This window comes from Rhinopithecus roxellana, chromosome 4 (assembly GCF_007565055.1).
Source record: "Rhinopithecus roxellana isolate Shanxi Qingling chromosome 4, ASM756505v1, whole genome shotgun sequence".
Lineage (NCBI taxonomy): Eukaryota > Metazoa > Chordata > Mammalia > Primates > Cercopithecidae > Rhinopithecus > Rhinopithecus roxellana.
In genome coordinates, this window is record NC_044552.1 from 138,935,747 (window position 1) to 138,951,095 (window position 15,349).

Here is a 15,349-nt window from a genome sequence, read left to right on the forward strand (position 1 = left end):
GAAGAACCCTGGTTAATACCAATACTTATTTGACATTGAGTTGGCTACCTCTTTTAACCCTCACAACAATGTTTTCAAATAGCTATTGTTCTCTCTAATCCATTGATGAAAAAAAAACTAAGGTCTACAAAGGCTTAGTACCTTAGTAAGAAAGAGTGGAGTCAAAAGCATACAGCAAAGCAGTTACAGTCACCATGGCAGGGCCTGCAGTGGTTTGCTCAAGGATCTACTGCTAGTGAGATAGAGCCAGAATTTCAATCTAAGGTTATCTAATCCCAATGGTAGGGAAAAATATTATCTTTATCTTTGTGCAAATACAGAAACTGAATACACTACACAAAGTAAGTGACCTAAACTTGCAACCGTGTTGGAACAAAGACTGGAGGCTGGAAAAGTGTGCTTTCACCTACAATATACGTAAAGTTTGACTAAAAGTCACTCTAATCTGTTTTGTTCCATTTAGGATGGCATTTCCTGATCATTTACTTTTATGGTATCATATGATAAACATGGTCTGTCTGAGCATACAGTTTACAAAGCAAATTTTTATTTCATTCAAATGTTCCTAGAGAGAGTAAATTTTTAAAAAACATCATTGTTTACAGGCAAATTGTCCTCAAAGTTGGCTACCCTTTCCAAATCATTAAATGTTTTCATTTTCTCACCCAATAAAAAATAAACTAGGCAACTGTATAAGAGAAATATAAAAACCACCTTCAGCAATGTGTTACCTGTCAAAGTCAGAGTTCAGACGCTCAAAATTTTTTACTACTCTAAGAACCTGGATCTCCTGACTGATGAAGGAAGGTGGCAACAATCCATGAATGTTCAATTGCTGTCTCTCTTCCAGGGTAAAGGCCAAGTCCTATAGAGAAAAAAAACACACACACAATAGCATTTGAGAGGAAAGTAGACAAAAAGAATACATATAAAACCCGACAAGTATATGCAATTAAAAATCAGAAATCTGCATCACTGGAAGCATGGCCATGTGGCTGTGAGTAAACCATGTAAGCTCTCCATATCTCAGTTTCCCTATCTGTAGAAATTAGAATACTATAATATTTCAGAGCTGTGCCACTCAGATATCATTAAGATAAAATCAGATGATGAATGGAAGGAAACTACTTAAAGACACAAAAATGAAAGAAGATATAATCATTATTACTAATGTCAGTAAATCTAAAAATAAAAAGAGAAGAGATTATTATTAGAAGAGATTTTAAAATTATGAATGTGAGTAAGACACCTGTGACCTCCTGTGATTCCACCTTTAAAATAGTTCAGGAAATGCCTTATATGATTCTGAGTTACCTGTTTCAACACTCCTCTCCCAAGTTGTAGCCTTTGATTCTTATGCACTCCTAGGCATACAAAACTTCTCACTATTGCCCATACATACCACACCCTTTTATTCTTCCATGGCACATGGTCAAGATATTCTTCCCTGTTTCTCTGCCCTTCATGCCTTACCTCAAATGCTTCCTCCTCTCTAAAGCCTCAGTATATCCATTACAACCCTATTATTATACCTATGTTATCTGTTTACATGAACATTGATTGTATAAAACAAATGATAATAACAAACTATGAAGCTCAAAAACATGAAAACTAAATAGAAATTATGCGTTGATGCATAAACCACAATGGACCTAAGATATGTGCTGGCATATAATACAAGACAAAGTAATATCAGAGCAGCTACCATAGTCATTAAGAAAGTGATCTGGTAGATTAGGATAAGAAGTCCCTCTGGAGAGGCCTTCAATTGGAGACACTGAAGCCCAAGAGACTTCTTTATCTAGACTATGACTGCTGTTCCTCTGGGTTCAGTAAAAGTACACCAATATGATATGATAGTTGGTGTTATGGTGTTAACATTTGTGTCCCCCAAAATTCACATTGAAATCCTCACCCCCAAGGCGATGGCTTTAGGAAGAAGGGTCTTTGGGAGGTGATTAGAGCAGACCCCTCAAGAATAGGATTATTACCCTTACAAAAGGAACCTCAGAGAGCTTTTCACCCCTTCTGCCATGCGAGGACACAGCAAGAAGACCACTGTCTACAAATCAGGAAGCAGACCCCTCACCAGACACCAAATTTGCAGTACCTTGATGTTGAACTTCCCAGCCTCCAGAGCTGGGAAAAATAAATTTATTTTGCTTATAAGCCACCCAGTACATGGTATTCCATTACGGCAGCCTGAATGGACTAAGATAGTTGGTTTTGCTCATTGTGACTACTGCTATCTCTAATCAACCTGGATGGGTAAGAATGTGTTCACTAACTTTGCACTGAGTGATTCTACAATGATTCCTCTGTCCCTGAAAGCTTCTTGGAATGACAGAATAGTGACTCTTGAGTACTTACAAAATGTATTACTTAGGAGAAAGGAGAGACAATTTGGTTCATCCCACAGGGAGATGACAAACTTTCATTGATGAGGAATAAACATGTCCAACCCCAGGAAGTTTGTGAAAGAGGTCAATGAATGAATAATTCCTCTCTTTCTTCTAATTTTTCATACAGGTATACCCATTAATTCATGTCACTGATGGAAAGGTTTGTGTTTAATTAGCCTCCTGGGTTGAGGGCCAGACTGAAGAGAGACAAATTAATCCACTGAATGATGCCATGATAGAGCTCTCTGAAATAACTGCAAGAGCTAGCCGGGACCAATAGCTCCAGAATCTTCAGTGCAAGAAGCAGTGTACAACCTTCAATTCTCATAAGGTCTCTAAGTGCTATCACCACAGCTGGTGTCTAGTTGCAAGATATTTTTCATTAGCAGCCATTCTCATAGCTGCAAACGCCCCCGCTGTTACAGTTGGGCATCCTCTGAAGTTTCAATATGTGTGGACAGGAGCAGAATGGTCCCTTTCCAAGAGGAAAATCCAGCTTGTTCAACTGTCTGAACCAATCACCCTCTCTTGGACCTAAATGGCAGACGGTACAATCTGTCAGTCCTTTGCCCAGCAGTTCCAGCTGGCACCAGGAGACATTTGTGGTATTGCCTAAACTCTTTGCTTGCCATTTACATTTTTACTTATGGTTCACATCCCCACAACAGAATGAAAACTTCACAGGGCCACAGAATTTTGTTTTCTTCACTGCTTTCTCCCTAGTGCTTACAACAGTGCCTGACATAATTAGAACTCAGTAATTTGTTGCACATAAAATTTTAACATAGTCAATAGAATATTTATAATTCATTAGAATGTATTATAGAAAATTTAGAATTCATAGAAAATGTCAAATATTCAAATTTTGAGACATTAAAATTTTTTAAATCTATTACATTGCTGCTCAAAAACCTGATTAGCACATTCATTCTGATCAAATTACTTTCAAAATTCAAAGCAACAAGAGATATTTGTATGAAAAAGTAATTTATAAAATGGAAGACAAACTTCACTTGTTAAATATATAACTGGGAAGACAACATTTAAGTCAAAATGTCATGAAATAACTCCTTGGAAGGAGATAAAACTATGGACAGTAATACATTTGAAAAAGAAAGAAGAGAAAACTCAGATTTTTATCTAACTAGAAAATGAAAAGGGGGAAGGAAAGCTGGCTAAAGTCTCAAAAATATACAAATATATGTGAAGAAGCAGTAAACTTCTGAGTGTTATGCCTTGAAAATCTGCCCAAAAACATAATAATCAAAATATAATATTTTGATAAGTCTTGTGAGAAGTACTAACATATGCTCTTTCATTCCCTGAATAATGGCACTTAACATTTATTGCTATAGTTAGCCAGTCTTTTCACATAAATTTTCCAATGGTCTGTTCTGAAACTGATTCCTAAATCTAACAATTCTCCATATCTTATGCCATGTAAATAATAATGTCATCTAGAAATCTTTTTATATTCTTTGATGTTTAGTAACTACAAACTCCAAAACACTGTTAGCCAAATTTTCTAAGACATACTAAAGTGCTAATCCAATTCTTTTAAAAACAACAGCAACAAAACCTAGGGCTTAGAAATTTAGGGAACTGGACCAAGTTAAAGTCCTAGGATTGGGGAGAAAAACAGTCCTATGGGCCAGTCGCGGTGGCTTACACATGTAATCCCAGCACTTTGGGAGGCCAGGGCAGGTGGGAGTTTGAGACCAGCCTGGCCAATATGGTGAAACCCCATCTCTACTAAAATTACAAAAATTAGCCGGGCATGGTGACATGCACCTGTAGTCCCAACTACTTGGGAGGATGGGGCAGAAGAATTGCTTGAACCTGGGAGGCAGAGATTGCAGTGAGCTAAGATAGCAGCACTGCACTCCAGCCTGGATGACAGAACAAGACTCTGTCTCAAAAAAAAAAAAAAAAAAAAAGAATGAAAAAAAAAAAAAAAAATACTAGTCCTATGATTGGTGATAGACATTCTATCACTACCCTTTATAAGTTAAAAGAACATCAACAGGCCGGGCACGGTGGCTCAAGCCTGTAATCCCAGCACTTTGGGAGGCCGAGACGGGCGGATCACAAGGTCAGGAGATCGAGACCATCCTGGCTAATACGGTGAAACCCCGTCTCTACTAAAGAATACAAAAAACTAGCCGGGCGACGAGGCGGGCGCCTGTAGTCCCAGCTACTTGGGAGGCGGAGGCAGGAGAATGGCGTGAACCTGGGAGGCGGAGCTTGCAGTGAGCTGAGATCCTGCCACCGCACTCTAGCCTGGGCGACATATTCATTAGAGATCTATTTTGTAGAAATTTATAGGCAGGTCAGTCATGTCTAAAGTTTGAAGTAAAATATTTCGAAGAATTTTTACCTTAGCATTATCCTGCAGGGCCTATCCAACAAAGGATAATTAACTCAAATTATACATGCAAGTTCTAACTTTCATTTGATTTCTATCAAGTCTTTCATGTAGTTGAAAATACTAGACGTCTATATACATGTGTGTATATATATACCTAATATATATATATACCTAATATATATACACACTATATATATATATATACACACACACCTAATATATATATATTAGGTTTCCAAACCACCTGTACATCTAATTCTCTAAAGGCATCCTCATATATGCTAAGTTTGACCCTGGTTTTTCTCCTTTTTGTCTTTTCTTTCCTGTCCCTATTCCTTATAAAACCTTTGAACTAGATCCCTAGACAGCAGAATGGTACGTTGTTTCACTGCTGAGGGCAGCAAACAGGACAACTGTTCGTCTGGACTGTGCTAATTAATTTATGTATATCTTCTTGAGAAAACCGAGACTATCAAGCAGAAATGAAAAGAAAATTCCTGACATGACAAAGGACTTGTATTAGAAACGATATTTGCAGGGAGCAAGCATAACTGAGAAAGAAACTTTGTCCTGAGTAATTTATCAGAAACTATTTTCATAAAAACAGAACAAATATAGTATGTATTCTGCACTAACGATCCTTAATATTTCCAATGAACGACTTTCTTTTTTCCCTGAAAAATTACTAAATCAAGCTGAACTGCAAAGAAAAAAAAAAAAGGAAATCTTTATCTTATTCACAAAGATCTTTAAGACAGTTAATCTATACATGTATGAAAATTCATTATGGTAACAGAACTTATAATTTAAATGTTTGAGGCTATGATTATATTATGGCAGAGATGGTTTGTGTGTTCTGTGTAACTAGTGTAATCCCTAGTGTCTAGAATAATACCTGTGTGGCACTTCACAGGCAATCAACAAAAATGTGTTGGATTAACTAACTAATGATTAATTAATTATACTTGTTACAGTACATTTCAGAGAACACAAGGCAGAAAAGTGAATAAGGAAGGTTAAAAATGGTAGAGAAGCAAATGGAAAGTAATAATTGCAAATATTTTGAAACAACAAAAGTCCTTCAACTGGTAAATGGATAAAACTAAGGTATATCCATACACTAAAATATTACCCAACAGTAAAAGAAACAAACTATTGATACACAAAATATAGATGAATCTTAAATGCATTATGTTAAGTGAAAGAAGCCAGACTCAGAAGGGTACATACTGCATGATTCCATTTATATGACATTCTGAAAAAGCAAAATTATATGGGTAGAAAAAGATGAGTAGTTGCCAGGGCCTGGGAGTGGAAAAAAGGGGTTGACTTCAAATAGGAGGCAAAAAAAAAAAAATGTTTTTCAGTGATAGAACCATTCCTTTTTGTGGTGCCGGTGAAACAACATTGTATATTTGTCAAAACTAATAGAACTGTACATCAAAAAGTAAATTTCATTATATTGAATTTTATTAGGCTCTATAGAGTCAATTCAGTAACTAATATTCTCTTTACTTAAAAAGAAATATAATTACAATGACAAAAAATTGTTTAGCAAATTATTGATATATTTCATATTCCACCACCCAGGCTCAAGTGGTCCTCCTGCTCAGTCTCCCAAGTAGCCAAGACAATAGGCATATACCACCATGCTCAGCTAATTGTTTTTGTATTTTTTGGTAGAGACTGGGTTTCACCATGTTGCTCCAGACTAGTCTCGAACTCCTGAGCTCAAGCGATCTGTCTGCCTTGGCCTCCCAAAGTCCTAGGATTACTACACAATCAAATAAAGCAAAGAATATTTTAGGCCATGCACAGTGGCTCACACATCCAACCTAAAATATTCTTTATCTAATACAATTGTCTTTAAATCCTTTATGAAAATTTTTCTTAATTTTTCATTTCAAATGAATTATAGATATTTTATTAATGTGACTTTGCAAACAATATAGTAGATCTATCTTAAAATTATTTCTTCATATCAACAAAGTTTTAGAATTAATTTTAATGCTAATTTGGGGGACAAATTATTTATATATAAAGAGTACAGGAAAAGGATCCTTTATATTTTTATTATTTATTATTCTGAAATAGAGATAAAATTGAGCTTGTTTTAAGGTTCACATTTTCAATTTATTAACATAGTTTATGTGCATATTTTACATCCACATTAAGAGAAGCGATACTAATTTGTCCTGAACACATTCTTGAAGGGTTCTTTCCTCCAAGGTTTCTATAGGGTCAAAAATTGTTCTTTGGAAATGTTTATTTTTAAATTCTAATTGACAATATAGATAATTTCTAGAATTGGCTGGGCATGATGCCACACACCTGTAATCCCAGCACATTGGGAGGGTAAAGCAGAATGATGACTTGAGCCCAGGAGGGCAAGTCCAGCCTGGGCCACACAGGAAGATACTACCTCCACAAAAAAATAAAAATAAATTAGCCAGGTGTGGTGGTGTATGCCTGTGGTCCCAGCTACTCAAGAGGCTGAGGTGGAGGGGGGCTCCCAAGATGGCCGAATAGGAACAGCTCCAGCCTCCAGCTCCCGGCATGAGCGACACAGAAGACGGGTGATTTCTGCATTTTCAGCTGAGGTACTGGGTTCATCTCACTGAGGCATGTCGGACAGTCAGTGCTGGTCAGTGGGTGCAGCCCAATCAGCGAGAGCTGAAGCAGGGCAAGGCATTGCCTCACCTGGGAAGCACAAGGGGGAAGGGAATTCCTTTTCCTAGCCAAGGGAAACTGAGACACACAACACCTGGAAAATGAGGTAACTCCCACCCTAATACTGCGCTTTTCCAAGGGTCTTAGCAAACAGCACACCGGGAGATTATATCCCATGCCTGGCCCAGAGGGTTCCACACCCACAGAGCCTCCCTCATTGCTAGCACAGCAGTCTGAGATCTAACTGCAAGGCGGCAGCGAGGTCGGGGAGAGGCCCCCACCATTGCTGAGGATTAAGTAGGTAAACAAAGCCGCAGGGAAGTTTGAACTGGGTGGAGCCCACCACAGCTCAAGGAGGCCTGCCTGCCTATGTAGACTCCACCTCTGGGGACAGGGCATAGCTAAACAAAACACTGCAGAAACCTCTGCAGACGTAAATGTCCCTGTCTGACAGCTTTGAAGACAGCAGTGGTTCTCCCAGCATGGAGGTTGAGATCTGAGAATGGACAGACTGCCTGCTCAAGTGGGTCCCTGATCTTTGAGTAGCCTAACTGGGAGACATCCCCCACTAGGTGAAGACTGACACCTCACACCTCGCACGGCTGGGTACACCTCTGAGGCAAAGTTTCCAGAGCAAGAATCAGACAGCAACACTTACTGTTCAGCAATATTCTATCTTCTGCAGTCTCTGCTGCTGATACCCAGGCAAACAGGGTCTGGAGTGGACCTCAAGCAAACTCCAACAGACCTGCAGCTGAGGGTCCTGACTGTCAGAAGGAAAATGAACAAACAGAAAGGATACCCACACCAAAACCCCATCAGTATGTCACCATCACCAAGATCAAAGGCAGATAAAACCACAAAGATGGGGAAAAAGCAGTGCTGAAAAGCTGGAAATTCAAAAAATCAGAGCGCATCTCCCCCTGCAAAGGAACGCAGCTCATCGCCAGCAACGGAACAAAGCTGGACGGAGAATGACTTTGACAAGTTGAGAGAAGAAGGCTTCAGTCGATCAAACTTCTCAGAGCTAAAGCAGGAACTACATACCCAGCACAAAGAAGCTAAAAACCTTGAAAAAAGAATGGATGAATGGATAACTAGAATAACCAATGCAGAGAAGTCCATAAACGAACTGATACAGATGAAAACCATGACACGAGAACTATGTGACAAATGCACAAGCTTCAGTAACCAACTCGATCAACTGGAAGAAAGACTATCAGTGATTGAAGATCAAATGAATGAAATGAAGCAAGAAGAGAAGTATAGAGAAAAAAGAGTAAAAAGAAATGAACAAAGCCTCCAAGAAATATGGAATTATGTGAAAAGACCAAATCTATGTGTGATTGGTGTGCCTGAAAGTGACAGGGAAAATGGAACCAAGTTGGAAAACACACTGCAGGATATTATCCAAGAGAACCTCCCAACCTAGCAAGACAGGCCAACATTCAAATTCAGGAAATACAGAGAATGCCACAAAGATACTCCTGGAGAAGAGCAACTCCAAGACACATAATTGTCAGATTCACCAAAGTTGAAATGAAGGAAAAAATGTTAAGGGCAGCCAGAGAGAAAGGTCGGGTTACCCACAAAGGGAAGCCCATCAGACTAACAGCAGATCTCTTGGCAGAAACTCTACAAGCCAGAAGAGAGTGGGGGCCAATATTCAACATTCTTAAAGAAAAGAATTTTAAACACAGAATTTCATATCCAGCCAAACTAAGTTTCAAAAGTGAAGGAGAAATGAAATCCTTTACAGATACGCAAATGCTTAGAGATTTTGTCACCACCAGGCCTGCCTTACAAGAGACCCTGAAGGAAGCCCTAAACATGGAAAGGAACAACCGGTACCAGCCATTGCAAAAACATGCCAAAATGTAAAGACCATCAATGCTAGGAAGAAACTGCAGCAACTAACGAGCAAAATAACCAGCTAATATCATAATGACAGGATCAAGTTCACAATAACAATATTAACTTTAAATGTAAATGAACTAAATGGTCCAATTAAAAGACACAGACTGGCAAATTGGATAAGGTGTCAAGACCCACCAGTTTGCTGTATTCAGGAGACCCATCTCACATGCAGAGACACACATAGGCTCAAAATAAAGGGATGGAGGAAGATCTACCAAGCAAATGGAAATGGAAAAAGGCAGGGGTTGCAATCCTAGTCTCTAATATAATAGACTTTAAACCATCAAAGATCAAAAGAGAAAAAGAAGGCCATTACATAATCGTAAAGGGATCAATTCATCAGGAAGAGCTAACTATCCTAAATATATATGCACCCAATACAGGAGCACACAGATTCATAAAGCATGTCCTTAGAGACTTACAATGAGACTTAGATTCCCATACAATAATAATAGGAGACTTTAACACCCCACTGTCAACATTAGACAGATCAATGAGACAGAAAGTTAACAAGGATATCCAGGAATTGAACTCATCTCTGCACCAAGCAGACCTAATAGACATCTACAGAACTCTCCACCCCAAATCAACAGAATATACATTCTTCTCAGCACCACATGGCATTTATTCCAAAATTGACCACATAGTTGGAAGTAAAGCACTCCTCAGCAAATGTAAAAGAACAGAAATTATAACAAACTGTCTCTCAGACCACAGTGCAAACTAGAACTCAGGACTAAGAAACTCAATCAAAACTGCTCAACTACATGGAAACTAAACAACCTGCTCCTGAATGACTACTGGGTACATAACGAAATGAAGGCAGAAATAAAGATGTTCTTTGAAACCAATGAGAACAAAGATACAATGTACCAGAATCTCTGGGACACATTTAAAGCAGTATGTAGAGGGAAATTTACAGCACTAAATGCCCACAAGAGAAAGCAGGAAAGATCTAAAATTGACACTGTAACATCACAATGAAAAGAACCAGAGAAAAAAGAGCAAACACATTCAAAAGTTAGCAGAAGGCAAGAAATAACTAAGATCAGAGCAGAACTGAAGGAGATAGAGACACAAAAAACCCTTCAAAAAATCAGTGAATGCAGGAGCTGGCTTTTTGAAAAGATCAACAAAATGATAGACCGCTAGCAAGACTAATAAAGAAGAAAAGAGAGAAGAATCAAATAGACGCAATAAAAAATGATAAAGGGGATATCACCACCGACCCCACAGAAATACAAACTACCATCAGAGAATACTATAAACACCTCTACGCAAATAAACTAGAAAACCGAGACGAAATGGATAAATTCCTGGACATATACACTCTCTCAAGACTAAACCAGGAAGAAGTTGAATCCCTGAATAGATCAATAGCAGGCTCTGAAATTGAGGCAATAATTAATAACCTACCAACCAAAAAAAGTCCAGGACCAGATGGATTCACAGCCGAATTCTACCAGAGGTACAGAGAGGAGTTGATAACATTCCCTCTGAAACTATTCCAACCATTAGAAAAAGAATCCTCCCTAACTCATTTTATGGCCTATTTTATGAGGCCAACATCATCCTGATACCAAAGCCTGGCAGAGACACAACAAAAAAAGAGAATTTTAGACCAATATCCCTGATGAACATCGATGCAAAAATCCTCAATAAAATACTGGCAAACCAAATCCAGCAGCACATCAAAAAGCTTATCCACCATGATCAAGTGGGCTTCATCCCTGGGATGCAAGGCTGGTTCAACATTCGCAAATCAATAAACGTAATCCAGCATATAAACAGAACCAAAGACAAAAACCACATGATTATCTCAATAGATGCAGAAAAGGCCTTTGAAAAAATTCAACAGCTCATCATGCTAAAAACTCTCAGTAAATTTGGAATTGATGGAACGTATCTCAAAATAATATGAGCTATTTATGACAAAGCCACAGCCAATATCATACTGAATGGGCAAAAACTGGAAGCATTCCCTTTGAAAACCGGCACAAGACAGTGATGCCCTCTCTCACCACTCCTATTCAACATAGTGTTAGAAGTTCTGGCTAGGGTAATCAGGCAAGAGAAAGAAATAAAGGGTATTCAATTAGGAAAAGAGGAAGTCAAATTGTCCCTGTTTGTAGATGACATGATTATATACTTAGAAAACCCCATCATCTCAGCCCAAAATCTCCTTAAACTGATAAGAAACTTCAGCAAAGTCTCAGGATACAATATCAATGGGCAAAAATCACAAGCATTCTTATACACCAATAACAGACAGAGAACGAAATCATGAATGAACTCCCATTCACAGTTGCTTCAAAGAGAATTAAATACCTAGGAATCCAACTTACAAGGGATGTGAAGGACCTCTTCAAGAAGAACTACAAACCACTGCTCAGTGAAATAAAAGAGGATGCAAACAAATGGAAGAACATTCCATGCTCATGGATAGGAAGAATCAATATCATGAAAATGGCCATACTGCCCAAGGTAATTTATAGATTCAATGCCATCCCCATTAAGTTACCAATGACTTTCTTCATAGAATTGGAAAAAACTGCTTTAAAGTTCATATGGAACCAAAAAAGAGCCTGCATTGCCAAGACAATCCTAAGCCAAAAGAACAAAGCTGGTGGCATCACGCTACCTGACTTCAAACTATACTACAAGGCTACAGTAACCTAAACAGAATGGTACTGGTACCAAAACAGAGATATAGATCAATGGAACAGAACAGAGCCCTCAGAAATTATACTACACATCTACAGCCATCTGATCTTTAACAAACCTGACAAAAACAAGAAATGGGGAAAGGATTCCCTATTTAATAAATGGTACTGGAAAAATTGGCTAGCCATAAGTAGAAAGCTGAAACTGGATCCTTTCCTTACTCCTTAAACGAAAATTGGTGAACCAATATTTATATGTTATTATACACTAAAATCTACAGTTTCCATTAGGGCTCACTCTGTGTTGTAGTTTCATGGGTTTCAACAAATGCATAAGGCCATGTAGCTACCACTATAGTATCATATAGAATAGTTTCATCACCTGGAAAATTAGCTAGCCATAAATAGAAATCTGAAACTGTATCCTTTCCTTACTCCTTATACAAAAATTAATTCAAGACGGATTAGAGACTTAAATGTTAGACCTAAAACCATAAAAACCTTAGAAGAAAACCTAGGTAATACCATTCAGGACATAGGCATGGGCAAGGACTTCATGTCTAAAACACCAAAAGCAATGGCAACAAAAGCCATAGTTGACAAATGGGATCTAATTAAACTAAAGAGCTTCTGCACAGCAAAAGAAACTACCATCAGAGTGAACAATCAACCTACAGAGTGGGAGAAAATTTTTGCAATCTATTCATCTGACAAAGGGCTAATATTCAGAACCTACAAAGAACTCAAACAAATTTACATGAAAAAAAAAAACAAACAACCCCATCAAAAAGTGGGCAAAGGATATGAACAGACACTTTTCAAAAGAAGACATTTATACAGCCAACAGACACATGAAAAAATGCTCATCATCACTCGCCATCAGTGAAATGCAAATCAAAACCACAATGAGATACCATCTCACACCAGTTAGAATGGTGATCATTAAAAAGTCAGGAAACAGGCCAGGCGCGGTGGCTCAAGCCTGTAATCCCAGCACTTTGGGAGGCCGAGACGGGCGGATCACGAGGTCAGGAGATCGAGACCATCCTGGCTAACACGGTGAAACCCCGTCTCTACTAAAAAATACAAAAAACTAGCCGGGCGACGTGGCGGCGCCTGTAGTCCCAGCTACCCGGGAGGCTGAGACAGGAGAATGGCGTGAACCCGGGAGGCGGAGCTTGCAGTGAGCTGAGATCCGGCCATAGCACTCCAGCCTGGGTGACAGAGCGAGACTCCGTCTCAAAAAAAAAAAAAAAAAAAAAAAAAAAAAAAGTCAGGAAACAATAGGTGCTGGAGAGGATGTGGAGAAATAGGAACACTTTTACACTGTTAGTGGGACTGTAAACTAGTTCAACCATTGTGGAAAACAGTGTGGCGATTCCTCAAGGATCTACAACTAGAAATACCATTCGACCCAGCCATCCCATTACTGGGGATATACCCAAAGGATTATAAATCATGCCGCTATAAAGACACATGCACACGTATGTTTACTGCGGCACTATTCACAATAGCAAAGACTTGGAATCAACCCAAATGTCCATCAGTGACAAACTGGATTAAGAAAATGTGGCACATATACACCATGGAATACTATGCAGCCATAAAAAAGGATGAGTTCATGTCCTTTGTGGGGACATGGATGCAGCTGGAAACCATCATTCTCAGCAAACTATCACAAGATCAGAAAACCAAGCACTGCATGTTCTCATTCATAGGTGGGAATTGAACAATGAGATCACTTGGACACAGGAAGGGGAACATCACCCACCGGGGCCTATTGTGGGGCGGGGGGTTGGGGGAGGAATAGCAGTAGGAGATATACCTAATGTAAATGATGAGTTAATGGGTGCAGCACACCAACATGGCACATGTATGCATATGTAACAAACCTGCACGTTGTGCACGTGTACCCTAGAATTTAAGGTATAATAAAAAAAAAAAAAAGAAAGAAAAAGAGGCTGAGGTGGGAAGATCGTTTGATCCTGGGAGGTTGAGGTTGCAATAAGCTGAGATCACACCATTGCACTCCAGCCTGGATGACAGAGCTAGACCCCGTCTTGAAAAAAAGAAAAAATTAAACTAAAAAAAATAATTTTCCTGATGGCATCCAACCTCATTTTTCCCCAAAAAAATCAGCCAGATGACATATGTATTTACAAGGTAAAGTTTATATCAGAAAATAATCATATAAAAATAATTACTTTGAATGCATTTAACTATACAAATTAATTCTTCACTATTATCTTCTGTAAAGGACAGAAAACCAATTATTCAAGACCAACAATATATTAAACACAGCTTCTTTACAAAAAAGATCATTTGGTTTCATTGCATAGCAATTAATTTTTACTCATGTCTTATATAAAGTAATTTTAACCTGGTAATGATTACGACAATATACCTAAAATACATTCAGCTAAGTCTTGGCCTTTGATACCCTAAAATGTACAGCAAAATATCACTTTACAGTACCCCCAAATTATTTCATTGAGGTATGAATATAGGATATAAGCAAGTGTTACAATTTTGTGATTTAAGTGACATGTTTGCTTAAATTTTTTTTTAAAAAAGGAAAGAACACCTGTACCTAAGAGAGCAAATGGATTTTTAAAACATTGGATGAGAGGTTTAAGTATTTTTCACTTAAAAGTCTTATTACTGATCATTATAGATTCTTTCTAAGGCTGAAAAATTGTTAGCCATCAACATCAACACTAAATTTTCCCAAATATATTTCTTGAAATCACTGAAATCATTTGAAAAGTTTCAAAAGCTTTTCAGCAAGATAGAGTGCTATTTTATCATGAGAAGTTGTAAGGCAAATTTCACAGTTACTAAATCAATAGAGAAAAGTATCTGTTAAATAAGCAGATTGAGACTTTTCAGTAAATAACTGAAACTAGCAATGTACACAAATGATGAAAAATCAAAATTTAAGATCTTCAATTGAAACATGTATGAATAATCAAAAAAACCCACTGGTTGCCAGTAGAGTTCCTAGTTATCATATGTACCTTTACACTATTTTAAAAAATCTTATACATGTGACAAAATCCTCCATGCCTATGACAGTGTGTATAGTGATTACTCATATAGTGAACCAGAAAGATCAGAATTATAAAATAATCCTCTATTGTGTCTTGATTTCTTAACTCTCCAAGCTAATGGAAGAATCTGCAGACTATGAGCATTAGACAGCAATTCCAACACATTTAATTACCAATTAATTTACACATGAAGTTGCAAATGTCTGTTTCTTCCTGTGTCCCTTGCCTATCCCTGAATAATGATCTCCTTCAAGGGATAATTCTATCATAGAATTTCCC

At 38.0% G+C, this 15,349-nt stretch overlaps 1 protein-coding gene across 2 annotated transcripts in view; it reads right to left on the reverse strand.

Annotated features, from left to right (window-relative positions):
• The window catches only part of ME1 (malic enzyme 1), a 227,938-nt gene that overhangs the window by 196,008 nt on the left and 16,581 nt on the right, over nt 1-15,349 (reverse strand). For both annotated transcript variants that reach the window (XM_010358271.2, XM_030929299.1), the window contains exon 2: nt 732-865. In XM_010358271.2, coding sequence (XP_010356573.1) covers nt 732-865 — 134 coding nt within the window. The remainder of the gene's footprint in view (nt 1-731; nt 866-15,349) is intronic.